This window comes from Zingiber officinale, chromosome 10B (assembly GCF_018446385.1).
Source record: "Zingiber officinale cultivar Zhangliang chromosome 10B, Zo_v1.1, whole genome shotgun sequence".
Lineage (NCBI taxonomy): Eukaryota > Viridiplantae > Streptophyta > Magnoliopsida > Zingiberales > Zingiberaceae > Zingiber > Zingiber officinale.
Genome location: NC_056005.1, coordinates 1620361 through 1647280, shown reverse-complemented (window position 1 = coordinate 1647280; position 26920 = coordinate 1620361). Strand labels below are relative to the sequence as shown.

The 26920-nt window shown below is 43.7% G+C and overlaps 2 protein-coding genes across 4 annotated transcripts; one reads left to right on the top strand and one right to left on the bottom strand.

Moving 5' to 3' along the window:
* Positions 1–994: 994 nt before the first annotated feature.
* LOC122028553 (protein JINGUBANG-like) lies at positions 995–2688 on the bottom strand. The gene has a single exon (XM_042587398.1). It carries the CDS (start codon positions 2558–2560, stop codon positions 1088–1090), a length of 1473 nt encoding a protein of 490 aa, XP_042443332.1. The 5' UTR covers positions 2561–2688; the 3' UTR covers positions 995–1087.
* A 10820-nt stretch (positions 2689–13508) lies between these two features.
* Positions 13509–26501, top strand: LOC122030483 (nuclear pore complex protein NUP58-like). 3 transcript variants are annotated; one of them, XM_042589702.1, is made up of 5 exons: positions 13509–13959; positions 14401–14515; positions 25114–25527; positions 25873–26157; positions 26292–26501. In XM_042589702.1, exons 1-4 carry the CDS (start codon positions 13541–13543, stop codon positions 25900–25902), a joined length of 978 nt encoding a protein of 325 aa, XP_042445636.1. In that variant the 5' UTR covers positions 13509–13540; the 3' UTR covers positions 25903–26157; positions 26292–26501. The 3 variants fall into 3 exon arrangements, with proteins under 3 accessions (XP_042445636.1, XP_042445634.1, XP_042445635.1); XM_042589700.1 differs by having other exon boundaries at positions 25869–26157; XM_042589701.1 differs by having other exon boundaries at positions 25869–26157; positions 26287–26501.
* The last annotated feature ends 419 nt before the right edge of the window (positions 26502–26920 follow it).

The window sequence follows — 26920 nt, the reverse complement described above, 5'->3', positions numbered from 1 at the left end:
GAATATCATGCTTCTTGGAATATTTGGAGTCGTTGTTATAGTGCCTGTGCAGGGCATAAGCTTGTCGTGAGGGTGAAAAATGTAGCATTGATGTGGAGTGACCTTGAAAATAGACAAAATCAGGATCTGATACTACGAAAATGTCGAGATTTAATGTTGAGTGAGGATATCGATGATTGGGCCCAAGACAGAGATGATGTCGACAATAGAAACTGAAATTGATAAATGGTGCTAGGACTTGGGGCTAAACTAAGAGGACAGGTGCAGTATTGGGAAGCGAAACTGAGATATAATGTCATAACCTAGACTTGAGCTAGGATAGATGTCAGGATCGAGATCTGAGACTAAGATATAATGTTGAGATTTGGGGATAAGTCAGGGTAGATGTCGGGTTTGGGATGATACTAGGACTTGAGCCCGAGCCATAGTAGATATCAGGATCAGGAGCTAAGACTGAGAGATTATGCTAAGACTTAGGGTTGTGTAAGGGTGGATGTCGGGATCCAAAGCCAATACTAAAAGATAATATCAGCGTTCGAGTTAGTCTGATTGGATTTTAGTCTGAACTATATCTGCTCATCTTTAAATTATATCTGATCACCTTAACTCTAAACATGACCTAACCTACGAGAGTGCGCAACAGATTAATTATTGTAGGATAACACATTGATTCCATAAAAAGTTTGAGCAATGATATGCATAAGGAAAATTTTCAATGAAAAGCTCAATGATATAAATATAAATTCATGGCCCATCATTCCACTTTTTATGGGTCCCATCATTTTATATGTTTATGCTTGAATTTTTTCTTAAAATTTTTTCTTTGAGCATATTATTTTTCTAAAAAAATTTTTTTATGCGACGTATATAATTATTAAGAAATAATTTATTTAGTCTAATACACACATTTGTTTACAATAGAACTTATTCTTTTAGCGCGCATATTTCCGATTCCTTCTTCGGGTTTCATAGGCAAATTCGGACACATGAACTAATATTATAATAGTCCACATTTATCACGTGCTCACCAACATTTCTGTTCGGCTTTTGATCGCACAAGATAGTATGATAGTATCCTCTACGTATTTTACACGTGCGCCTCGAACAACATCCCAACACTAGCAGATCGCTGGGGTGCGCAGTGGCGCATCGACGACGAACCCAACCCAATCACCTTCTCCCTATTGCGGTGCCAGGTACCGTCGCTCGCGTCGGTCTTCACCGACAACGACGGCCGCGACTCCTCTTCGGGGACCTCCTCCGCCGTCACCTCCCATTCGACCACCTGCCACACCTTGACTGACTTGTCGAGGCTCCCGCTGTACACCACGTATCGCGGCTCGTCCGACCGGTCTCCCTCCTCCTCCACTACCAGGCACTTGACGGGGCCCTCGTGGCCCTTGAGCTCCGCTATCATCGAGTACCGCCCTCCGCCGGTCCCCTCCTCCCTCCTCCACACGCACAGGGTCTTGTCAGCGGACCCGCTCACCACCAGGCTACCCTTCGCCGCGAGGCACAGGACCGCCATCCGGTGTCCCCGGAGCGCACCGCCGTAAGCCAGCCGCCGCCTCGCTCCCTCCCACCTCCAGTAATGAACCGACCCGTCCGACGAGCCGCAGTACACCGTCCCCGCAGACTCCGCGACCGCCACTGACGTTACCGCGCTCTCCTGCTGCAGCAGCGTCTGCACCAACACATGCCTGGTGGCGCCCGTCTTCCCGACCGCCTCCCTTCTCCACACCTTCATCGTGCCGTCCGCCGACCCCGTGAACAGAATTCCCCCGAACCCGGTCGCTACGGAGTTGACGGCGTCGTCATGAACCTTTATGGACTCGAGGCACTTGGAGTCCGATATCCGCCACACCTTCACCGTCTTGTCCCACGACCCGGAGTATAAGACGCCGGCCTTCTCGTCGAGGCTTAAGCACGAAACCGCGTCGAAGTGGCGAAGCCACACGGCTCTGCGGTGGCGGCGCACCTCCACGTAGTTGCTGGGGTTGATGGAGCTCCGCAGGAAATCCCTCAGCCTGGGGAGCGTCCCCACGCGCTTGTGTTCGGCCGACGCGGTCTTCCTCCACACGCGAATCTTGCCGTCCTGATGTCCTGTAAAGATTCTTTCGCCGGCGAGGACGATGGCCTTGACGAGACCGCTACTGGACTTGAAGCCGGAGAGCTCGCGCTGGCCTTTCCAGACGCGGACGTTGCGGCTTTCGGAGCCAGCATAGAGGAGCCCTCCGGCGGCAGCGAGGGAGTATATGTGTCCCTCCTCACGCACAAGCGATCCGACGAGTCGAGCGCCGGCGGTCTCCTCCGCAGACACGGGCGCGGGGAGGAAGGCCCACGGTGACTTGGCGAAGGGGGATGCGCAGCCGGGGCTCCACGGGAAAAGACCGTTAGGGGAGGCCTCGCCGCTGGGCGGCCGGGTGTCGGAGTTGTATCGGGGGCTGGAACCCCCGTCGCTACAGCCGCCGCCACTCGGGAGCTCGTCGTCAGATTGAACCATGGCATCGGCCCTGAACATTTCAAGCAACTTTGAGGCATGTAGCGATCCTTCTCCCATCTCTGTTTAAATTCCTGTTTGAAGCTTGGAGATTAAGTCTACGAAGGACCGAACGAAGAATATTTCGTCGCGAAGGAAGCCGAAAGTATCGGAAAGTAAATGACAAGAAGAAGCAAAGAAATCTAAAGTACAACGAAGGGGCCATGCCAGATGTGATGTATAAATAACCCATTCGATGGCACAAGGAATTGCCACGTGGAAAAATAAGCCATGCCAAGCCTATTTTCATTGCGCAGACCATGTGCCATTCAATCACATGTGTCTTCCGTCACAGCCAACACCAAATCGTTCCCTCGTACGAATGCCATGCGGTCAGCCATACCAAATCTCCAGAGACAGCTCCAAGCTGTTTCGTATCGAACGCTCAACACGCAATCGTCTGCCAAGTCAAGGCTGGCACAAAGCCAATGACTTTGACTGTTGGGAGGAAGCAAATTACGTTTTTATTAGATTATAGCGTCGTTCAATCAATGCCGCAATGACAGATGGTCTTTAATGGATAAAAACAAATTGACGCACAGTAGAAGAGAAAGGCAAATAAAAAACAAATTGACTCATCAAACCCTCTAACGGATGCCACAGAATGAACCCGACCGGCTCAAAAACCGGCTCACTCCGTAACTTGCCGGTTCCGGTTCCGTCCGGAACCGGCCTTCACCACGTGTCGTGGTGCGTAACGGTAGGTAAGGCCACAAACTCCACCCGAACCGATTAGCCGCCACGTAACAGTGATTCTAACGGCTAAAGATTGTCGTGGAGCAGGATCCTAAACCTACTGGCAATGATTGGAAAGCCGAAGATGGTTGTCTGTTTCCGTCACGTGGCATCGCTCTACTGATCCATCGAATTCGCAGAGTGATTGATATACCAGAGATTTGTTTTTTTTTTTATATTAGATTTTTCGGTGATTAATTAATCGGTGATATAAAATATTTCATGATCATGGCCACTACGTGGCTTTCTGTTCAACGGGCGCTGCACGTAGCTAGGGAACAGTAGGCATAGGCGGGAACACGCACGCACCGATAATCAGTAATTAATCGCGCTCGCAATTAACTAATCGGGGCTGCACCAGGCGTGGCATTCTGCAATATGCTTAAATTGAATATTGTTCTTCGGTAGTAATTGTATTATCGCTGGGTGACGACTGCAGATTCATGTCGAACAGTCGAAGTGAAAAAAACATGGGCTGGGCAATTTTTAACGTTATCTGACGAAGAAGATTTAACCCGTAGTGATCTTTTTCAGCGACGTGTTTTGGATAGAGCGGTATTCTGGGATACGAAGATCTATCTGCGGTTCCGTAATGATGGCTATGGTGGATGGATATGCACAGGCGACGTTTTCTTAAGACATGTCTAATTAAGCTTATGAGAAAATGACGTTGCTTGTCTTTGCCATACCTTTTTTAGGTCGAGTTTTCTTTTAAATAAATATTTAAAAAGTACGTTTTTAATATATTAAAAAATAATTTTAAAGTGACGTCTCTCGCACGTTAAAATTAGACGGTTTTTTTTAACTTCGACGCATAATTAAGATAATTATCAAATCGAGTTAAGAAGTCTGTCACATCTTCAAAGTATACGAGGGGGGTAAAATATCCGATATTTTTTAAATTGAGGAATTCTTACAAAGCGCACCAAACTATCAAACTTTCAGATGCTGAACGACAAATTTATTTTTCGTTTTATCTCTTTGTCAATTACTATATATCGTTTTAAAAAAATTATATTGTTGTTGAGTTTTTAAACATTAATGTTCCTATCTAGAAGGTGAGATGGATGTTGGAGACGTGGTGTTCTTATTGATTTTCTATGGACTTTCGCTCTAACCTGTAACACAACTGACGTCAGTGTCGAGTCAGGGAAGGGGTCTCCGACGATGGTCCTCCGACGCTTAAGTCAGTCTCCGATGGAGAAAAAGAAGAAGCAGTAAGTGGAGCAACAAGAAGACTGTAGTACAATAGTAAGTGGAGCTCCGGCAGCGCGTGTGCACACTTCCTAAGGCGACGCATTTCGAAGCTTTTCTTGAAAAGACTTGTCAGTAAAGTGTTCCTGACACAGTACTTTAACATGTCAAGTATATCTCTGAAGTGACAGTAGAAGCTTTAGTCATACAATTCTCTGTCTGACTATGTCGCCTGTCAGCGGCACTAGCTCCCAAAAGGATGTCGAAAGATATCCTGCTATGTCTGTTGTTTTGCTGAGCAGAATAGTCGCTCGCCCGAAATTTCATTGTCCACGTGTTGTCCATTGTTAGGTCGAGCAGGATAGCCATCCGGTTGGAAGTCCACTATCCACATGCTTTGTGGATAGGCCGAGCGGGATAGTCGCTCGGTCGGAAATCTACTCTCAGTGTGCTCTGTTGATGTTGAGTCTGTTGCTAGGCCGAGCGCGCGGAGGAGCCACTCAGCTCAGTTTTTGTATACTGTTTCCTTTGTCGTCCTCGTATTTGAGAGTCGGGTGCTCGCCGCATGGCCGAGCCAAAGGTGACACCGGATCAAGCCTTTCTCTTCCCAGTCGGGACTGTTGGTGCAATATCCCTCAGGTCAAGGTTGACCTGGGTAACCAAGCTGAGTCTTGGTTTGAGTTTAGATGTTTGACAATAAGATATTGATTGAAGAAGAGTTAAGTAGGTCAAGGTTGACCGGATACTTGACTGGGAAGTCCTAACTAGGATGTTAGGCAAAATGAAAGACCTAGTGAGTGAAGCTAGGCAGATGGAAGTCCTGGCGAGTGAAGTCAGGCAGAAGGAAAGTCCTGGTAAGTGAAGCCAGGCAGAAGAAAAGTCCTGGTGAGTGAAGCTAGGCAGATGGAAATCCTGGTGAGTGAAGCCAGGTGAAAGTCCTAGTGAGTGAAGCTAGGTGAAAGTCCTGGTGAGTGAAGCCAGGCAAGGGAAAATCCAGATGGATCAAGGATGATCGGACATCTGGCGCTGGGAAGTCCAAGTAGGTCAAAGGATTGACTGGATACTTGGCATGAAAGAAAAGTCCAAGTAGGTCAAAGGGATTGACCGGATACTTGGCACAGAGAAAAGTCCAAGTAGGTCAAAGGGATTGACCGGATACTTGGCACAGAGAAAAGTCCAAGTGGGTCAAAGGGATTGACCGGACACTTGGTAAGGGAGTCCTAGCAGGTCAAGGGAGTGACTAGATGCTAGGCATGACATACCAACAGGTCAAGGTTGACCGGATGTTGGTTTGGGAGGTTTGGGACTTGGTTTTGGACAAAAATCAAGTGCTGGATCGATCAGTGGATCGATCCAGACCTGTCCCAGCGAACAGAGAGCCTCTGGATCGATCCGTGGATCGATCCAGAGGTCCCAATCGATCAGTGGATCGATTGGGACGCGGCTGCTTCGCGCAATAAGCGCTGGATCGATCCGTGGATCGATCCAGGCGCTTTTCCAGAGCACAGAGGCGCTCTGGATCGATCCGTGGATCGATCCAAAGTCTCCCCGATCGATTGGGAATATTCGAATCGATCGGGATCCGACCGTTGCGTCGTATTTGAGCTGCAGGCGTGCGTTGGCTGCAGCATCTCTTCACCGATTCATTTCAGATCTTCACCAGCTCCTCCACAGCACTCTCAAAGCTCATGATCGCCAGTTCTTGAAGGTTCTTGGAAGCTCTCCGAGTCAAGAGGCGGATCAAAGGCAAGAAGAGAAGTTAGGGTTAGGGTTTTCTGCATTCATTGTAAGCTTTGTGCTTGTATTTTGTTTCCCTTTCCTTCTTCTTGTACCGAGAGTCTTGTAGGGCTTCTCCGCCCTCGGTAGTTACCGAAAAGGAGTGTTTCATAGTGGAGGGTGCGTGCGCGGTGTGGATCCTTGGATTAGTCACCTCCTTTGGAGGTGGATACCAAGTAAAATCCTAGTGTTAGCGTGGTTGTATTTGTTTCTGTATTTTCCGCTGCATATTCTTGAAGAAACAAGCAACGCCGAGCAACGCCAAGCACCGAGCGAACGCGACGAGCTATTCACCCCCCCCCCCCTCTAGCTACTTTCGGTCCTAACAAGTGGTATCAGAGCGAGGTCGCTCTTCACCGGAATCACCGCCGGAAGGGGCAAGCATATCAAGAAAAGCTAGAGGGTGAAGAAGTTGGGGCAAATTCTTCAAGTTCAAGACTTTATCAAGCTCAACTTCAAGATGCAATTCCAAGATGGGCTTGGATTTGACACAAGGGTGGCTCCACCATACACTTCTACGAGTTTCGATTCTTGGAAATCAAGAATCGAAAATTTTCTTATGATGGAGATAGAGCAATGGTTTGCTCTAATGGAAGGCTTCAAGGCTCCAAGAAATTCAAAGGGAAAAGTTCTAAAGAAAAGCAAATGGAGCCCGGAGCAAGTCCAAAGGTGCGAGGCCAATGATAAAGTGACCAAGCTCTTGGTAAATTTATTGCCGAGCACCATCCTTTGCAAAATTGGAGAATTTGAAGATGCAAAGGAATTATGGAGCAAATTGGCCAAGCTTCATGAAGAGATCCCCTCCACTGTACAAGAGCAAGAAGTATCCAGAGAGGGTGACTCTTTGGAGCAAGACCAAGAGGAAATCCAAGAAGCTTCATCCTCAAGGGAATGCAACGAAAGGAACAAGGAGGGAGCATACTCCTTGTTTCATATTCAAGATGATGAAGCCTCCACCTCTAGGATTGAGGGGGAGCAATCCTTGGTGACGCCGGATCAAGAAGAAGGAGAAGCTTCTACATCCGGGTCAAGAGATGAAGAGATTAAAGAAGCTTCTACCTCTACGAGTCAAGAAAAATCAAATGGAGGAGAATCAAGATCGGATCAAGAGGAAGCTTCTACCTCCGGATCCAAAGGAAAAGATGCCACCCCTACAAGCAAAGGTATAAATATTTCAATTAAAAATAAAAATTATATTATATGCTTTGAGTGTAGGGAACATGGGCACTACAAGAGCAAGTGCCCTATATTGGCCAAGAAGAAGGGCCAAGTGGCACAAAAGGGCAAGGCGAAGCCCAAGGAGATCATCCCCAACACAAAGAAGAGCAAGGAGCATATTATATGCTTCTCTTGCAATCAAAAGGGGCATTACCGAAATCAATGCCCCAAAGGGAAGAAGATGGTCAAGGCTCAAGGAGGCATTCGTCAAGGGGGAGCCTCCAAGGTAAAGAAGAAGGTAACATTTATTGAGCCTACCCCTTTACATTATGGTGAAAAGCATGATAGTTCTAACTTTTATCATTTTAATGCAATTTACCATAAGAATAGAAAGCATGAGGGCTTTAAGGAAAAACATGTGGCCCTACATGCCAAAACTACCCAACCTAAGGTTAGGAAGGTAGATAGAGATTTGAGCAATAACTCTAAAGATAATAGACACATGCCCAAGATCAAAAATGCTCATGGACCAAAACCTAAGGATTTAATGATAGAAAATCAAGTCTTGAGGTCAAGACTTGACAAACTAGAAAAGACCCTAAAAAGGATGGAGAATATCCTTAAAGGGCAAAAAGAGCAATACCTAGGGCTAGGTGCACAAAGGTCATCCAATGGCTATAGAGGTTTGGGATACAAACCCAAAGCTAAAAAGGATGTGCCTAGTTATCATAGGGTTCCATATAACTATGGAACAAGCCCTAAGTCTAGAGGTCAAGTCAAAGATACAAGGGAAGATATCCCTAGAAGTATCTTTGCAACCAAAGTGACTAAGACTTCTAAGAAGTCTAAGAAAGTCACTAATAAGGTCACAAGGGAGGCTATCCCTAGAGTTGACCTAGAAAGTGTGACCAAGGCTTCTAAGAAGCCCAACAAGGTCACTAGGAAGGTATCTAGGGAAGTTATCCCTAGTAAGTACCTAGAGCATCCAAGGAGCACCAATAGGTGTTGGATTCCTAGGAGCATCTTCTCTACCCCATAGATGGGTTAGAGAGTGTCAACTCCGATTAGAAGGGTAGTTAACCCAACTTTGAGGAAATTGACACTCAAGGAGCATTTTCAAGGTTTTAGTTAACCTTTGAAAATGAAATGGAATTATTGATTACTCCTTGAAAGAGTAAAATGTGCCTAATGGTGAAAAATTGTTTTTATCTTAAAATGACACAAATTGGGAAAACCTTGAGAAATACCAAGTTGGGATTTTGGTATTCTCTTGAAAATTTAAGGCAATCCGGGCCTTGATTAATGTAATCACTCTTGAGGAAAAATGGAATATGCCAACATTTGAGGACATGTTTATTTTCAATTGGCATACATTAAATCAAGGAAATTAGAAATGCCAATTTAGGCTTTGGCATTCTCTTGTAGCACTTTAGGGCAATCTAGGTTTACGGTGTAAGTTTAGCTAAGACTTTAAGGATACTTAGATAGGTAATCTAAGTATATTTTATTATGCTAAACCTTGCCATGATTATTTGCCCATCATATGCCATGACATCATGTCTAGTTTTGCATTCATGTTTTATTATGAAAAATCCAAAAATACCATGTCATGACATTCATACATCATGTAGTAATAGGATATTTTCTTTTGAAAATTATTTTCTTTTGATGTATGCCATAACATAATCATGCATTAAGTTTAATTCCTTGTAATTAAGGACAAATGGCATTTAACAACAATTATTGACAAGTGACATCCTAGGTGGATGTCTAATATCTCTAGAATGCCTAGATAGATATGCATGATCCCTAGATTAGGGCAAAAACCAAAATCTACATCTCACAAAGACCATAAGGTGACTTGTATGTGATTAGTGCACATTAGATACAAGTGAGATGTTAGGAAGATGAACAAAACTCAAGATGTTGATTTAGTGCATTCTTTTGAGTTTTTAGGTTCATCAAAACACATAGTTATGTGTGTTCCCATCATTGGGAAAGCTAATGTACAAGTCATGTGCATTATTACCAAGGAACATGATGGGATATTGGTTTTGAAAATGTTTTTAAAATGTTTTTGAAAAACCTTGGTGAAGGCTATCTTTTGATAGTAATCACCATTGAATAGTTAGACACAAACTTGAAGAAAACACTAAGGTTTTTGCAAGTTTTCAAGTTTGTGTCAATCTTTGAAAATATGAAGTATTTTCATAGAAAACTATTTTTCTTTGATAGTATATGCCCTAAATAATGTCTACACGAAATTTCATGACTTTTGGATTTTTGTAGAATTTTCTAGGGGTTTCTGAAGTTGACTGAAATGGAATTTCAGCAACTATCAGAGCTCCGATCGATCCATGGATCGATTGGAGTTCCTGAATCGATCCATGGATCGATTCAAACGGAAATTCCCGCGAGCAGAAGCTCGCTGGATCGATCAGCCAATCGATCCAGGTAGTCTGAATCGATCAATCGATTGGAACCCAACTTCAATCGATCCAAGTTGCTGGTTTTGGCTGGGAAGGCCTGATTTCAGCATCTTTGAACCTATTTTAGTCTAGGTAACCATTCCAAACCCCTTAAATACATTTGTATACATACAAAGGGTGTTTTCATGTTGAAAACAAGGATGGATTGGTTAACGAAGACTAAGTAGAAGTTTAGGTTGAGGTTGTTTCAAATTTTGAATATTTGAACCTCAAAACTTCTAAATTTGGGTTTCCTAATATTTTAGGAATTCCAAGTCATTGTTGGTGCAATGACAGAAGTTACCACCATGTCTTTAGGGGGAGGGACTCTTTAAAGACATGAAAATTATTTTTCATGAACCTTGGAAGGTGGTTAACCTTCTGTTGTGGACTTGCTCAAGGTTGAGCATTTAAACTTGAAATGGGGAGAAATGGGGAGTGGATATCCTCATTATTTCAAGTGGACACTCAAGTGGTAGATAATGCTCAAGGTTGGGTAGTTGTCTACATTGAGGGAGAATTTAAGGATAAATGAAGGGTATGGGACCTTCATTATCGTGTTGATCACAACGAGTGATGTTGTGAACAACGATGAGCAACTCTTCGAGGGGAGAGTCTTCAACAAATGGATTTGTTGAAGTGTGCCCAGAATTGGAGCATAGGTTGATGTGTGTCCAACGATGGGTTGATGTGTGCCAATAGGGGGAGAATGTATGGTTAAGCTTAGGCCTTCATTACCTATGGGAAGGTCATAGGGGGAGAATGAAAGGACTCATGAAAGGGAGTAAGTTAGGCTTTCATTACCTAGAGGGAGTTTGCCCTCTTAGGGGGAGAATGAAGAGCTTAATTTATGCTTTAATTACCTAGTGGCATGAAGAAGGAGGCTATGGGATTAGCCTAACTTACATATGGGATTGTAAGTGTTATTGTGGTATTGTCAAACATCAAAAAGGGGGAGATTGTTGGTGCAATATCCCTCAGGTCAAGGTTGACTGGTAACCAAGTCGAGTCTTGGTTTGGGTTTAGATGTTTGACAATAAGATATTGATTGAAGAAGAGTCAAGTAGGTCAAGGTTGACCGGATACTTGATGGAAGTCCTAACTAGGATGTTAGGCAAAATGAAAGACCTAGTGAGTGAAGCTAGGCGGATGGAAGTCCGTTGAGTGAAGCCGGTGAAGGAAAGTCCCGTAAGTGAAGTCGCAAGAAAAGTCCCGTGAGTGAAGCTAGGCGGATGGAAATCTGGTGAGTGAAGCCGGTGAAAGTCCTAGTGAGTGAAGCTAGGTGAAAGTCACGGTGAGTGAAGCGGCAGGGAAAATCCAGATGGATCAAGGATGATCGGACATCCTGGGAAGTCCAAGTAGGTCAAAGGATTGTGGATACTTGGCATGAAAGAAAAGTCCAAGTAGGTCAAAGGGATTGGCTACTTGCACAGAGAAAAGTCCAAGTAGGTCAAAGGATTGACTGGATACTGGCACAGAGAGAAAAGTCCAAGTGGGTCGAAAGGATTGACCGGACACTTGGTAAGGGAGTCCTAGCAGGTCAAGGAGTGACTAGATGCTAGGCATGACATACCAACAGTCGAGGTTGACCGGATGTTGGTTTGGGAGGTTTGGGACTTGGTTTTGGACAAAATCAAGGCTTTGGATCGATCGATGGATCGATCCAGGCTCTGATCGATCGGTGGATCGATCCGCACTGTCCAATGACGAGAGCCGGATCGATCCGTGGATCGATCCGAGGTCCCAATCGATCGATGGATCGATTGGGACGCTGTTGGAATAGCCGGATCGATCCGTGGATCGATCCGAGCGCCTTAGCACAGAGGCGCTCCGGATCGATCCGTGGATCGATCCAAAGCCTCCCGATCGATTGGGAATATTCGAATCGATCGGGATCCAACCGTTGGCGTTGGCGTCATTGCCTGCCGCATCTCTTCACCGATTCATTTCGATCTTCACCGGCTCCTCCACAGGCACTCTCAAAGCTCATGATCGCGGTTCTTGAAGGTTCTTGGAAGCTCTCCGAGTCAAGAGGCGGATCAAAGGCAAGAAGAGAAGCTAGGGTTAGGGTTTTCTGCATTCATTGTAAGCTTTGTGCTTGTATTTTGTTTCCCTTTCCTTCTTCTTGTACCGAGAGTCTTGTAGGGCTTCTCCGCCCTCGGTAGTTACCGAAAAGGAGTGTTTCATAGTGGAGGGTGCGTGCGTGGTGTGGATCCTTGGATTAGTCACCTCCTTTGGAGGTGGATACCAAGTAAAATTCTAGTGTTAGCGTGGTTGTATTTGTTTCTGTATTTTCCGCTGCATATTCTTGAAGAAACAAGCAACGCCGAGCAACGCCAAGCACCGAGCGAACGCGACGAGCTATTCACCCCCCCTCTAGCTACTTTCGGTCCTAACAGGGACATACTCGCTCGATCGAGCGATGACTTCTAAGCGTTGACCGTCTTGACTTTGACGTCCACGTGGTAACTATCCTCCGAGGGTTGGAGCAAGCCCCTCCTCATCACCGCATCAAGTAATAAAATTTTTTTATGGTCATGGTCACCCAGATACACAAGTTGTCCTCATGTTATATAAAGAGATAAATTATGAAGTTAATTTATAATCGATCGTCAAATTACTAAGATGTAGAAAAAAGAATTTCGAGGAGACGCGTCCGTGAGAAATTAATCCATGTCTCATTATAATAAATCTAGGCATTAAATTTTCAAATTGTAAAGACTACGCTTATCTGAAATGTCTCGCACAGTTTGCACTCATATTATATGATGTGAGATAAATTACAAGATTAGTATATAGCCAACTAGATTTGATTTAAAAAATAATAATTATAGTGGTGATCTATTTTAAAAATTAGTTGTTGATTTTTAAAATACAGTACATGCTGTTTTTAAAATCCAACACATTTTTTGAAATTCAATATGAAAGTGGGGTTAGTTTTTTAATCTAACATCGTAGTCATTAGCAAAAGTTAAATGAAAAATAAATGCACTTTTGACAAATCTAATAGGTGGGTTTTTAGGAATCCGGCAACTGCACCCTTCGGTTAATTGTGCTATTTTTAAAATTCAATTCATAAAATTAATAATTTTTCTCCACCGAAGCATATTAAATTATGCGGCACCGTACTGATTATCATTTACAAATTAATACGCAAGTACCAAATAAAAATAAAATAAAATTTGCCAAGAAAAATGAGACAGACTTTTCGGATAACACGGAATCACACTATTTATTAATTAATGCGATCCTTGTGAGATTTAGAGCATTTTAAATATAATTTGCCTATTTTAATTAGTTTGCAGGCATGCGATGAAGCAGGCAGCAGGTTTAATTAGTGGAAACAGTGTCTATAATTAATTGAAATTAATCTTATATTATTCTCGTCGATGACATCACTAATTGCTATGTGTCTTTCGATCCTGCAGCAACTTGGCACTTCGTTTAAATATTTTCTTAAATCGTTTTAATGTTTTATGTAAATGATTTAATAATATTGCAATATTCATCATTTTCTTTGGTGGGCTTCGGAGGAGTTAGCCCAAAGCCGACGGACTTCTTGTCAAGGACGAAAAGGCCCAAGATGCGAGGGCTTGGACACTTTGGGTGTTCGTCAATCGTCAAGGGCATCGTCGTCCATTCGGAGCTTTAGGTATCTGGTTGGGCCGCCATGGCGGAGACAGATTCCCCTGGGAGTCCGATCTCTACCTTCCCGTTCCTGTCGCCCTCGCAGTACTCGCCCGACACCCCGAGAGGGCTCCCCCTCTCGCCGCTGAGCTCGACCTCAACTCCTCGACCGTCGAAAACTCGATCGCGCCTGCGTGCGGGGAACAAGGCGTTGCTGCAGCCGCGGGCTCTATGGCCTTCGGACACTCCGGAGCCTGAGCAATCGGTCTTGCAGTTACAGAATCCGAACCCTCTGGGGCAGCAAGTTCTCCGGAAGCAACTTGCGGGGGCAGCGGTGGTTGTGCCGGGTGCGCAGTATCATCCGCAGGCTTTGCTGCTCGCCACAGATGGCGAGCCTGCGGGATACGACTCCAAGTTCGAGGATCTGCATCCTGAATCGCAGAGTATTCTACTGCAGCTCGAGTATGCCAGTTCTATCTTTTGACTCTTTTTCTGTTTTGTCTCAATTTCCGGAATTTTGGTTCAGTGTACGTAGCTTCTTTACTGCGTTAGTTGTTTCTAACTTATTTATCCTTCGGGTGATACTGGTGGCTTCTAATTAATCTGTTATTGTTGTGATATTAGCATTTGATCTCTATAGTGTCACTTGTTCTATTTATCTTTTCTTGTAGATGAATTTAAATGTTTATTTTCCCCCCATTCTTGTTGATGTCTATTGAGTTGATCGACAAAGTTACCTTTTTCTTCATTTTACCGATTGCAAATACATTTCGTCTTGTGTATTTCTATCTCCATTTGAAGGCAACCAAGTTATATGTTTAATAGAGACAACGGTATACGAAGTCATGTTTCTTCAAATCTCAATTTTATTGTTACACTTGCATGTTTTGATATTGCTTGTAGGGCGTGGATTTATGAGTACAAGGCTGAAAGTAACAGATTGGATCAATGCAGTCGGCTTTTTGGTTCATCTGCGTTAATTGATGCCTTTGAGCTTCACTCTAACAGGACTTTCAAGGTTTTGTCATTACTTATTAGCTGCACATAGTCCTCCATTTATACATCCAAGTATAGTAGTCACTGGCACTGCCCTCTCCATCTCTACAAATAATTGTCAACTCCTTTTCAATTATCAAAGGTTTTAATTAGTTAATACACAAGATGATGCTACATTTATAGTTTCTTTCTTGGCAACTAACCAACTGCTGCACATGATGTGACTAATGTTTATGATACATTGGATCAACTTTATCTTAAGCCTATAAGAATTAATAGATTTGTTGTCTCTCCTTAAAATAAGAAGAGATGGCAGCACATTTGCAATACATTTGCAAGGGGAATGAGATACAGTAAAGAGATGTAAGTTAGGCTAGTCTTATCTGGTGCTGAAGTTAGCTACGGTTAAATAGAGCAAAATATCAATCTATACTGCCAGTAAGGGTAAGGGAAAGGATTGTGAAAGTATGTTCACCATTTTGAAACTTTTGAATCTTCTATTAATGCAAAGTTGTGTAATTAGTTCACAAACATTCTTCCATCAATTAAAACAATAGAAGTATATGGTCCACATACTTTTTGCCAATTTTAATTATTTTATATGAGCATTATCCAACCAAGTTCCTGTTGAAATTTTGATGGATCTAAGATGGGGAAACAAGAATGTAGGAGAGATTTTGTAAGAAAGTACGGGAATGGGGGAGAGACTCTATGAAGAGGAATGTTTACTACATAGTATTCATCATCATACAAGGCCCTTATTTATACACTTAGATTCATGCTTCCACATCCTTCTACAATTAATACATCATATCATTAAACACAAGACAATTAGATTTTGTTCTTTTCTATACTAATGACTCTTGTCATAAAGAGTTTCATTGAACTTAGTAAGATAATTGAACTTTGCTTAGTTGATGAAAAGTCATATGAAGTCAAATTGATTTTAACAACATCCTTGGATAGTTGATAAAGTCAAGTTGTTCTTGACATTGTTCTTGCATAGTTGAAGAAGTCAATTTGTCTTTGGAATAAGTTTACATGCCAAAATCTGAACTCCCAACAAATTCCTTAGGTATTGATAAGGGTGTAAATGAGCCAAGTTGCTCGCGAGCTGTTCAGGTCTCGACTCAAAAAAAGGTTCGTTTAAGTTTGTTTGATTAAATTAATAAGCCGAGCTCGAGCTCGAAAACATTATCGAGCCGAGCTCGAGCATCTTATTGTCCGGCTTAGTTCGGTTCGATTACACCCTTAGGTATTGAAAAGCTTATGCTTTTAGAGGCTTTGTAAATATATTAGTTACTTGATCACTTGACTTCACATGGAGCATTTCTATTTCTTTCGATTTAACATACTCCCTTATGAAATGAAAGTGAGTATCGATATGTTTGGATCTTTCATGATGAATTGGGTTTTTGGCTAAAGCAATTGTTGATTTATTATCCACATAGATCTTGGTTGTAGCTTCTTGCTACGATCTAAGATTATGGAGTAATCTCTTTAGCCATATAGCATGACAAACACAAGAGGTTGTAGCAATATACTCAACTTCACAAGTTGATAGAGCAACAATTGATTGTTCTTTGAAGACCAAGTGAATGCAACATTACTAAGATATAACATGTATCCAGTAGTGCTCAATTGATTGTTTCTTGCAATCATCATAACTTCCAGCCCAATCGCTATCACTGAAACAAAAAAAACTCCATATCATGCATTGATAAATAGAGAAACCCATAATCAATTGTCCCTTTGATATATCTAAGAATTCTCTTAGCTGCATATAAGTGAGAAATTTTTGGAGTTTCCATATACATGCTTACCAAACCAACTCCAAATAATATATCAGGTCTTGTACATGTCAGATACCTAAGGCAACCCAAAAGACTTGTAATAAATTAGATTCACAAGTTTGCCTTCTCCCTCTTTAGTCATTCTAATGTTGTATTCAACGGGTGTATCCATAGCATAACAATCTTCCATTGAGAATTTCTTGAGAATCTCTTTGGCATATTTTTCTTATGATACAAAGATTCCCTCTTCTCTTTGTTGTATTTCAATACCGAGGAAGTATTTCATCAATCCTAGATCTGTCATCTCAAACTCCTTCTCCATTGATTGCTTGAATTCTCTAATTATGGAGATATTATTACCTGTAAAAATTTAATCATCCACATAAAGACATACTAGCAAAATATGTCCATATAAATTCTTCTTCAAGTATAAAGAATGCTTATAGGGACACTTTGCGAAGTCTTCTTTTATAAAGTGCTCATCAGTTCTTGAGTTTCAAGCTCGGTTTACTTGAGTCCAAGCTTTCTTTAATTTGTATACCTTTTCTTCTTGTCCTTTGATGATAAAACCTGATGGTTATTCGATATAGATCTCTTCTTCAAGATTTCCATTTAAGAAAATAGATTTTACGTCCATCTTCTTTGGCTGGAAGAGAGATGAGTAATTTACTATTTAAAGCCGGACTACTGGTGTGAAGACTTCTTCATAGTCAATCCCGTAGTTTTGCTTGTATCCTTTAGCAACCAGCCTTACTTTGTGCCTTTCAACTTCTCCTTTTGCATTTGTCTTCGTTTTGAACACCCATTTAACTCCAATAGCTTTGTGTCTTTGCGGAAGTGAAGTGAGCTCCTATGTATTATTTTTCTTTATAGTATGAATCTCTTCTTCCATTGCTTTTGTCCACTTTGCATCCGTAGAGGCTTTTTCGTAAGTTATAGGATCATATCCTGCAAATAAGCACAAATTATTAAGCGCAAAGTCTGCATCAATCACTTGGCTGGAGTTATATATGTCTTGGATGTTCTTCATCTTTTTTACAATTGGACTATGTGGATCATTATTTTTGACCGAGTATCAACTTGTTGGGGTGATGATACTTCTTCACTCTCTCCTTGCTTGTCTTTCTTCTCTTTATAATCTTCTTCAAATGAGATTTGCTTCATGTCATCATTATTGTTATTGTCCCATTTCCATGCTTGTTCTTCATCAAATTCCACATATCTTGATACCACGAGCTTTTTAATTATGGGATTGTATAGTTTGTACCCGCTAGCATTCTCGCAATAAGAAAAGGGCAGCCCGGTGCATGAAGCTCCCTCCATGCGGGGTCCCGGGGAAGGATCTATTGTACGCAGCCTTACCCTGCTTTTTGCAAGAGGCTGTTTCCAGGATTCGAACCCGTGACCTTTTGGTCACATGGCAACAACATTACCGTTGCGCCAAGGCTCCCCTTCTACATATCTTCCGAAAATAGAGCCCATCACGACGATAGCCGGCCATGAGGCGAGCCAAAGTGCGAGGGGGCTTAACTAGCATTCTCGCAATAATCCAAGAAAATATACTTCTGACTTTTATCTTCAAGTTTTGTCCGCTTCTTTTCTTGTACCTTTGCATATGCTACGCTCCCAAAAATGCGAAGATGATCCACCCTTGGTTTGTGTAAACTCCAAGCTTCCTCTGGGGTGATGTCTCTAATTCTTTTAGTGGAAAACATGTTCAATAAATATACAACACGAGCAATAATATTTCTCCAAAATTCTTTTGGGACAGTTTCCTTTTTCAACATACATGGAATCATATTTAGAATAGTTCGTTTTTTTCTTTCTGAAATACTATTTTGTTGTGGTGTTTGGGGCATAGTGAATTGATGAAGAATATTATTTTCCTTGCAAAAATTTTCGAACTCCAACGAGCTGTACTCACCTCCTCGATCAATTCATATACATTTTATCTGATATCCACTTTGTTTTTCAACTAAAATTTTAAATTACTTAAATTTGGTGAAAACTTCTTTATTCTCTGATCCTGTCGAGAAGCTGAGAAGACGGACCTGCCGGAACGACGTGTCTGGAAGGTTGACCGCATCCCCACGACCCGGCTGAAAAGCTGTCTCCTGTGTTGACCCAGTCGTCAGAAATCCTCCGGTCAACCGTACCTGCAGCCAGCGACCAGGTTGCCCCGGTCTCTGGTATCTCGGTGCTCGAGGCGGATCTCACGAATACATAAGCAGTCGAATAAATAGTGGCACAATGAAACAAGTAACGAGTACGAGAACGTACCCTGGCCCCCGGGGGCGCCCTCGGATGGATGGATAAGCTGATCGGGATACTGACCGAGTCGTCGTGACCCTGGATAGTGGATAAATGTCCGCCTGGTGAGTAGCTAACTCCAGTGGCTTGGAGCCGAACGCGATATAGATTCGCAGGACGACGCACTGTACGACTACGACCTCGGCTCGCAGGCCGGCATATAGACATAGTACGATACCTGCACAGCGGCTACTCGGAGGGTGGCGACTGTTGCGGCAGTGGCTGCCAAAGGTGACGGCACTGGACGCCGGAGGCGCTGGCCAATTGAGGCGTTGGCTGCCAAAGGCTGCTATAGCAGTGGTCTCTGGGGGCGGTATCCGCTGTAATCGCCGACACTAGCCGCGGGAAGTGCCGGCAGCGATGGCAGAGGTGTCGGCGGTTGCTGGAGACGCCGACTGCTGCTGGAAGAGACGACACCTGCTGCTGGAGACACCGGCTACTGCTGGAAAAGGAGGCACTTGCCGCTGGAGACGCCGTCGGCCACTGAAGGCAACACTGGCCACTAGGAGACAGCGCCGGCCGCTGTAGGTGGAGGCGCTCGCGGGAAGTGGGGCTCGCTGGAAGCGAAGGCGAATGTGCCTGCGGGAAGAAGAGTCGCCGAAGAGGTGCTCGACGGCGGCCCGCTCTCTCCCATCCACTGTGCTTGGCGGCGGCCCCAAAACCTCCAGACTTCCTCCTCTCTACACTATGAACAGTGCACCTTTAAAACAAAAAACCTACCTCAGTCAAATGACTGCATTACCCTCCTTCTCCTTTCTTATTCCACTCTCTGCCCTCAGGCCATATCCGGATCACAAGCCTCCCCTTTAAGTCTAGTCGAAGGAGGCGCAAGTCCGACTGACTGGACCAAGTCCCAAAACAGAATCACTGTCGAACGCGAAATCAGATAACTGTGCTCATCTTATCACGTCGAACGAGCAGCTGTGGTGATGCTAGGCAAGTGACTCAAGTAGTAGCGAGCAAGCGACGAGAAATAGTGCGGTCCGGGCAACGGAGATAGTGTTGATCGGGTAGAAAGGCGAGAGATCGAGTCGAGCGCACGATCGAGAAGGTGCCGATCAAGTAACTGAAAAAATACAAACCGAGTAATTCTAGAGCACGTCGCGAGGGGATGGTAGCCACGCTGAGCGAACTACGAGAAATGATGCCAAATCGGTCACTGGATCGACGTCGAGCGTCAAGCAAGCGATGAGCAAAATGATAGTAGCTCGATCGACACGCGCGATGCTGAGCAGACTGAGCGACCGAATGATGCCAAGTGCACACCCTAGTTCAAGCGTACAGCCGAATGGACGGCCAACCGATACCGATCAGATGGCTACGAGAGTGCTGACTGAGCGGCTCAGAGAATGGCCAATCAGGCGATCGTAAAATGTTGGCCTGACAATCGAGTAAGCTGAGTGGCCAATGCTGGACAGACGAGCGATGCCGAGTGCGCGACCGCGAAGAGGCCGATCAGGCGGTCGGAAGGATGTCGTCGGGTGAATAGATGTCGTGCAGATGATGCCGAGCGGACGCATCACCCGTGAACTGAACGGAAACATAGCCCAGGAAATGGAGGCGCACGAACGCGAAAGTCTTTTGCCGCGTGTACATAGAGCCTGTGAGATATCCTGATCTGAAACCAGTGGACCTACTCTCGTCCGCGATCATTAAAGATAATCGACCCGCACGGGTGAGATAAGAGATCTAATAAGCTGACCCGAGCCAAGTGACGACCACTCGACCCCGAATGGGGGAGATAGAATATATCTGATAGGCTGACCCGTGACTGGTAAAAACCGTTCGACCTCGATCAGGGAAGATATGAGATCCGATATAACTGCTCGACCCCGAAGCTCGACCCCTGATGGGGGAGGTAGGTGCTCGTGAAGACTGCTCGACCCCTGATGGGGGAGGTAGGTGCTCATGAAAACTGCTCGACCCCTGATGGGGGAGATAGAATATCCGATGCTCTGATAAGCTGGTCGGTGGAGACGCGGGTTTAAGGTCGCCGCTCGATCGCCGATGACGTGAGGGTTTAAAGTCGCCGCTCGACCGCCGATGAGGCGAGGGTTTAAGGTCGCCGCTCGATCGCCGATGACGCGAGGGTTTAAGTTCGCCGCTCGACCGCCGATGACGCGAGGGTTTAAGGTCGTCGCTCGACTGCCGATGACGCGAGGGTTTAACGTCGCCGCTCAACGGCCAATGAGGCGAGGGTTTAAGGTCGCCGCTCGACCGCCGATGACGCGAGGGTTTAATGTCGCCTCTCGACGGTCTTCAAATATAACTCAAACCCGGCCGATCGGCACGGGGTCTTCGACATCGAGCTCGGGCTCGGATAATATACACCCGGCCGATCGGCGCGGGGTCTTCGACATCAAGCCCGTGGCTCGGATGATATACGCCCGCCCGGTCGGCACGGGGTCTTCGACATCGAGCCCGTGGCTCGGATAATATACGTCCGGCCGATGGGCACGGGGTCTTCGACATCGAGCCCGTGGCTCGGCTGATATACGCCCGGCCAATCGGCATGGGGTCTTCGACATCGAGCCCGTGACTCGAATAGTATACGTCCGCCCGGTCGGCACGGGGTCTTCGACATCGAGCCCGTGGCTCGGATAATATACGCTCGACCGATCAGCATGGGGTTTTCAATCGAGGAACTTTGGCAGATCAACTAACTGAAGGAGCAAATATAACGGAAAAACTGACCTGCCAACCAGCTGAGAATCTGACTCAGTTCCTCGACTCCCGAATACCCGTGGAGTGAGGAGAATATGATATATTCTTCGAAATCTACCGAGGTCATGAGGATGACAGAAAGTTTCGGCGTCGTCCATCTTCACGTTCCAGACCAGGTGTGCTCCCACAGACGACGCCAATTTGATCCTGTTGGGAAGCTGAGAAGACGGACCTGCCGGAACGACGTGTCTGGAAGGTTGACCGCATCTCCACGACCTGGCTGAAGAGCTGTCTCCTGTGTTGACCCAGTCGTCAGAAATCCTCTGGTCAACCGTACCTGCAGCCAGCGACCAGGTTGCCCCGGTCTCTGGTACCTTGGTGCTTGAGGCGGATCCCACGAATACATAAGCAGTCGAATAAATAGTCGCACAATGAAACAAGTAACGAGTACGAGAACGTACCCTGGCCCCGGGGGGCGCCCTCGGATGGATGGATAAGCTGATCGGGATACTGACCGAGTCGTCGTGACCCTGGATAGTGGATAAATGTCCGCCTGGTGAGTAGCTAACTCCAGTGGCTTGGAGCCGGACGCGATATGGATCCGCAGGACGACGCACTGTACGACTACGACCTCGGCTCGCAGGTCGGAATACAATAGCGGCACGAAGGCCGAACGCACTCTCGGCTCGCAGGCCGGCATATAGACATAGTACGATACATGCACAGCGGCTACTCGGAGGGTGGCGATGGCTGCGGCAGTGGCTGCTAGAGGTGACGACACTGGACGCCGGAGGCGCTGGCCACCGGAGGCGTTGGCTGCCAAAGGCTACTGTAGCAGTGGTCTGGGTGCGGTATCCGCTGTAATCGCCGACACTAGCCGCGGGAAGTGCCGGCAGCGATGGCGGAGGTGTCGGCGGTTGCTGGAGACGCCGACTGCTGCTGGAAGAGACGACACCTGCTGCTGGAGGCACCGGCTACTGCTGGAAAAGGAGGCACCTGCCGCTGGAGACACCGCCGGCCATTGAAGGCAACACTGGCCACTAGGAGACAGCGCCGGCCGCTGTAGGTGGAGGCGCTCGCGGGAAGTGGGGCTCGCTGGAAGCGAAGGCGAATGTGCCTGCGGGAAGAAGAGTCGCCGAAGAGGTGCTCGACGGCGGTCCGCTCTCTCCCATCCACTGTGCTTGGCGGCGACCCCAAAACCTCCAGACTTCCTCCTCTCTACACTATGAACAACGCACCTTTAAAACAAAAAACCTACCTCAGTCAAATGACTGCATTACCCTCCTCCTTTCTTATTCCACTCTCTGCCCTCAGGCCATATCCGGATCATTCTCTTTCAGCATATATACCCAAGTTTTTTCACTATAAACATCAGTGAAAGTCTAGAAATACCTTGAAGAGATAGGTTTGGTGGATCCACAAACATCAGAATGCAAAAGTTCAAGTTGTGAAGATACTTGCCTCATATTGTACTTTTTGAATGACTTCCTCTATTGCTTTATTATAACACACATTTCATATACATGGTTAGAACTCTCAATCTTTAGCAATCCAAATACCATGTCATTTTTTGAAAGTAGCTTTAATGCCTCTAAATTTAGATGCCCATATCGAAGATGCCAAAGAGTAGAACTATCCATAGTGCTTGCCTTGAAGCAATTCCCTTCATTGGCTTAACTTCAGTGGGAATATTTTGTTCTTGGCCATTGTGACATGAGCACTAAGATTATTACTCTTATCACGAATACTAAATGTCAAATCCCTCATTTATGTATTATATCCTTTCTCCAATAGTTGACCAATGCTCAAAAGATTATTTTTTATGTCAGGAACATAATAAACATCTAAGATGCATATCTTCTTTCCATTTTGCAATTCAAATAGAATGTCACCTTTTCCTTTAATTGACCTTTGTGAGAGATCTCCAAAGGTGATATTGCGTATTGGTCTCTTATCAAGCTTTGTGAACAACTCCTTTCTCCCACACGTGTGGTTTGATGCTCCTGTGTTTAGGAACCATGTACTAGGCTAGACAGATTCTGGCCCATCGCATGCCATCAACAATAATGGTCCTTCATTGTCCACCTCTTTATTAACAAAGTTCACTTTTTCTTCTCCATTGTTAGTATTATATCAACATTCATTATAGTGATAATCATACTTCTTGCAAATGCAACATTGAGATTTAGTTTTATCATACCTCCTTCCGATGTTTCTACCTTGTCCAAGGTCTTGACATCGACTTCCACCATAGCCTCTTCCATGTCCTTTTTGATTATCTTTATTTCCATCATTCTGATTTTGAGTGTGCCAATTTGAGTTAGAAGTACGACCACCTCTTCTTCTCCATGTAGAAACCCTTCCTTGTTGAGGACCCCTCCTTGTTGAGGACCCCTCTCAATGATTCATTCTGCTTGAATGATAGTTTGGCTTAGAGTGCTTGCTCCAAAGTTCTTTCTTCACTTTTCTTCAATATTCTTTGTTCATATGCTTGAAGGGGTCACATAAGCTCTTCCACAGCCATCACCTCCAAATCTTTTGATTCCTCGATCGCCACAGCTACGAAATCAAACTTCGAGTCTAAAGACCTTAAGATCTTTTCAATGACCCGAACATCTTTTAGCTCCTTGCCATTTCTTCTCATTTGATGAACAATGGAAATAACTCAGGAGAAATAATCAGAATTGTTTCTAAAGCCTCTTATTGTAGTGCTCCAAATTGTGTTCGTAGAGCTTGTAGGAGAATCTTCTTACTTTATCTACTCCATCATATGTTGTCCTCAATATCTCCCAAGCCGCTTGTGACGTTGTTGCTAGAGCAATCAATTTGGAAGCGGCTTCATCTACTCCTTGATAGATAGTGAATAAGACCTTCTCTCTTTTCTTCATCGCCTTATGAGCTTACTCATTCCCATCGCTTGTTTCGGCTATAGTATAATCGGTCTTCACAAGGTCCCATACATCAAGGGAACTTAATAGTGTCTCCATTTGTATACTCCACATTCTGTAGTTGTCTTTGGTTAACTTGGCACTTGGAGGGAGCTCATCGAAGCTATTGGTATATAGGGCTCTGATACCAGATTTGTTGAAATTTTGATAGATCTAGGACGAGGAAACAAGAATGTAGGAGAGACTTTGTAAGAAAAGTACGAGGATGAGAGAGAGATTATATGAAGAAGAATGTTTACTACATATTATTGATCATCATACAAGGTCCCTATTTGAGAGAGAGATTCTATGAAGAAGAATGTTTACTACATATTATTGATCATCATACAAGGTCCCTATTTATATACTTAGATTCATGCTTTCACATTCTTCTACAATTAATACATCATATCATTAAACATAAAACAATTAGATTTTGTTCTTTTCTATACTAATGACTCTAGAGGGTTTTATTGAACTTAGTAAGATAATTGAACTTTGCTTAGTTGACGAAAAGTCATATGAAGTCAAATTGATTTTGACAACTTCCTTGCATGGTTGATGAAATCAAGTTGTTCTTGGCATTGTTCTTGCATAGTTGAAAAAGTCAATGTCTTTGGAATAAGTTTACATGCCAACAGTTCCACCTATGATGCGGATCAATTCTTAATTTGATATGCTCTAATATTCTTAATCTGCTCATCGAGTTTTTCAATTTCTTGGTGCTAATTGAATTTTATCTATATAATGTTAAAAATTTGTCATAATGTTTCTGGTACTTCTACAAGAGCTACGGACAAAAAAATCTATTGCTGATTATTCATTTTAAACATTCTTATCATTGTAAATACAAATTAGTAGCTATGACTGTGATATAATTTTTTGCCAAATGGTGAGAAATAGTAATGACAGGTTTTCTTTTGCAGGAACTTGGGGTTATTTGTGCTGCAATAGAAAGGCAAAGAGTTTTATTGCAAGAAAAATTGACATTTGTGAAAAGAATGTTGCTGGATGCAGAAATTGTTGTCCAGTCATTTATGCTTCTTAGCCAATTCTTCTTTCGTCAAAATGTTTTGACTGTAGGGCATATTTCTCATGAGAATATGTGGAGTGTAGCGTTGATTTCTGGTTTCAATAATGGAGTTCCAAAAAAGCCTTCAACTTTTATGGTGAATACAGTTGCTAGACAAGAGATGTGCCTGAATGAGATTTACCAGTGTGTTGAACATTTACACCAAGTGCTCATGAATGATACTAGAATGACACTCTCAGATGCTTTAAAGGCTTTACCAATCACTATCTCTAATACACATGACTTCTTCGTCTACATAGTTTCGAAGGTTAGAATTTAGGTGTGCTTGTGACTGCTTTATACTATTTTTGATTTTGTAAGTATTCATTAAATTGCTCTTTCATGCATTGATTTCATCATAGAATACATTGCACACTTGCTACTTAAAAATATCCGTTATCAACTTTTGATATAGATATACTTTAAACACCATATATTGACTGAATACTGTTCCAGTCTAAGAAAAGTTACACAGGGGTGCAGATGTCTGGTAGGATTACGCATTTGTCTTGAATTTAGTTTCTCTAACTAGAAACCCTTCAATCAGTACAAACAACTATAATATCAGTACAAACAATTATACACTCACATGTGGCTTGTCTGTGCTAGGTAGAAAGACTTCATCACTGTATTGAATCCATGAAAGAAGCATATCTTGCTCATCAGCATCAAGCAGGGGAACAAAAGTGATCCATTTCTTGAGGCTATGAAAAGGGAAGATGCTCCCAAACTAGTTCATTCATCAGTTCGCTTTTCAACTTCCCCACAACCAACTATTCAACTTGTTGGAACCAGTGCTGTCTAAGCTTTCCACAATTGTTTACTTTGTACTAATGTTTGCAATGACAGCTTCTACCCAGCCTTAGTTTTCCCTTGAAACATCAGTCTCTTGCTACAGGTATCTTAAAATCTCACTTGGAAATTTCATTCTGACTAATTACGTTTAATTTATATTTCTTGTGATTAAATATGAACAACTTTTTAATTTGCTTGTCTCTAACATGTGCTTCTTATTAATTTCACAAAGTGCAGAAAAGTTGCAAGCAAGTAGTTGCAGTAGCATAAGCGAATATGTCGTCAGCTAAGGCAAGATGTTTCTACGTTCTTATTCACAACTTTCTCTTAAAACTTTTCTCTTTGTAGATTGAAGTAACAATTTGTTAATTTCAACTAAAGACGTTTCGTTGATATCTGTGTTAGAACCGGAACTCTAGCATTTTAACCAATTAATCCAAATTCAAATAGAAGTTTAAATTAAGCTATACTATTTAAAATTTCAGAAAAATAAAATAAAATCAGGCCTAGAATTTATTTGTTTGAAGCTCTGAAATTATTCTCTTGTAGGGTAAAGGATATGATAGTTTTTTATGGCCATGAATCCTCAAAAGAATGAATAGAAGCTCCATGGAATTCTTTTTGATGTTCTAATCTAATGCTGCACTCTTGTAATTGAGCACCTAAAAATCTAGTTTTCTTAATCAACCATGTTGTGATTTGCTTAGCTCTGGTATTATTGTAATATGGAAGCTTAATCCTTTGTTTATTTCACGTATTGCGTATGTCCTTACATCATCATCATCAGCTGGTCGTTCCAGATCCAAATAGATCTTCTTCTCTGACCCAATCCGATATCACTTTTAGTTGTCCGCATGCCGTGGTTT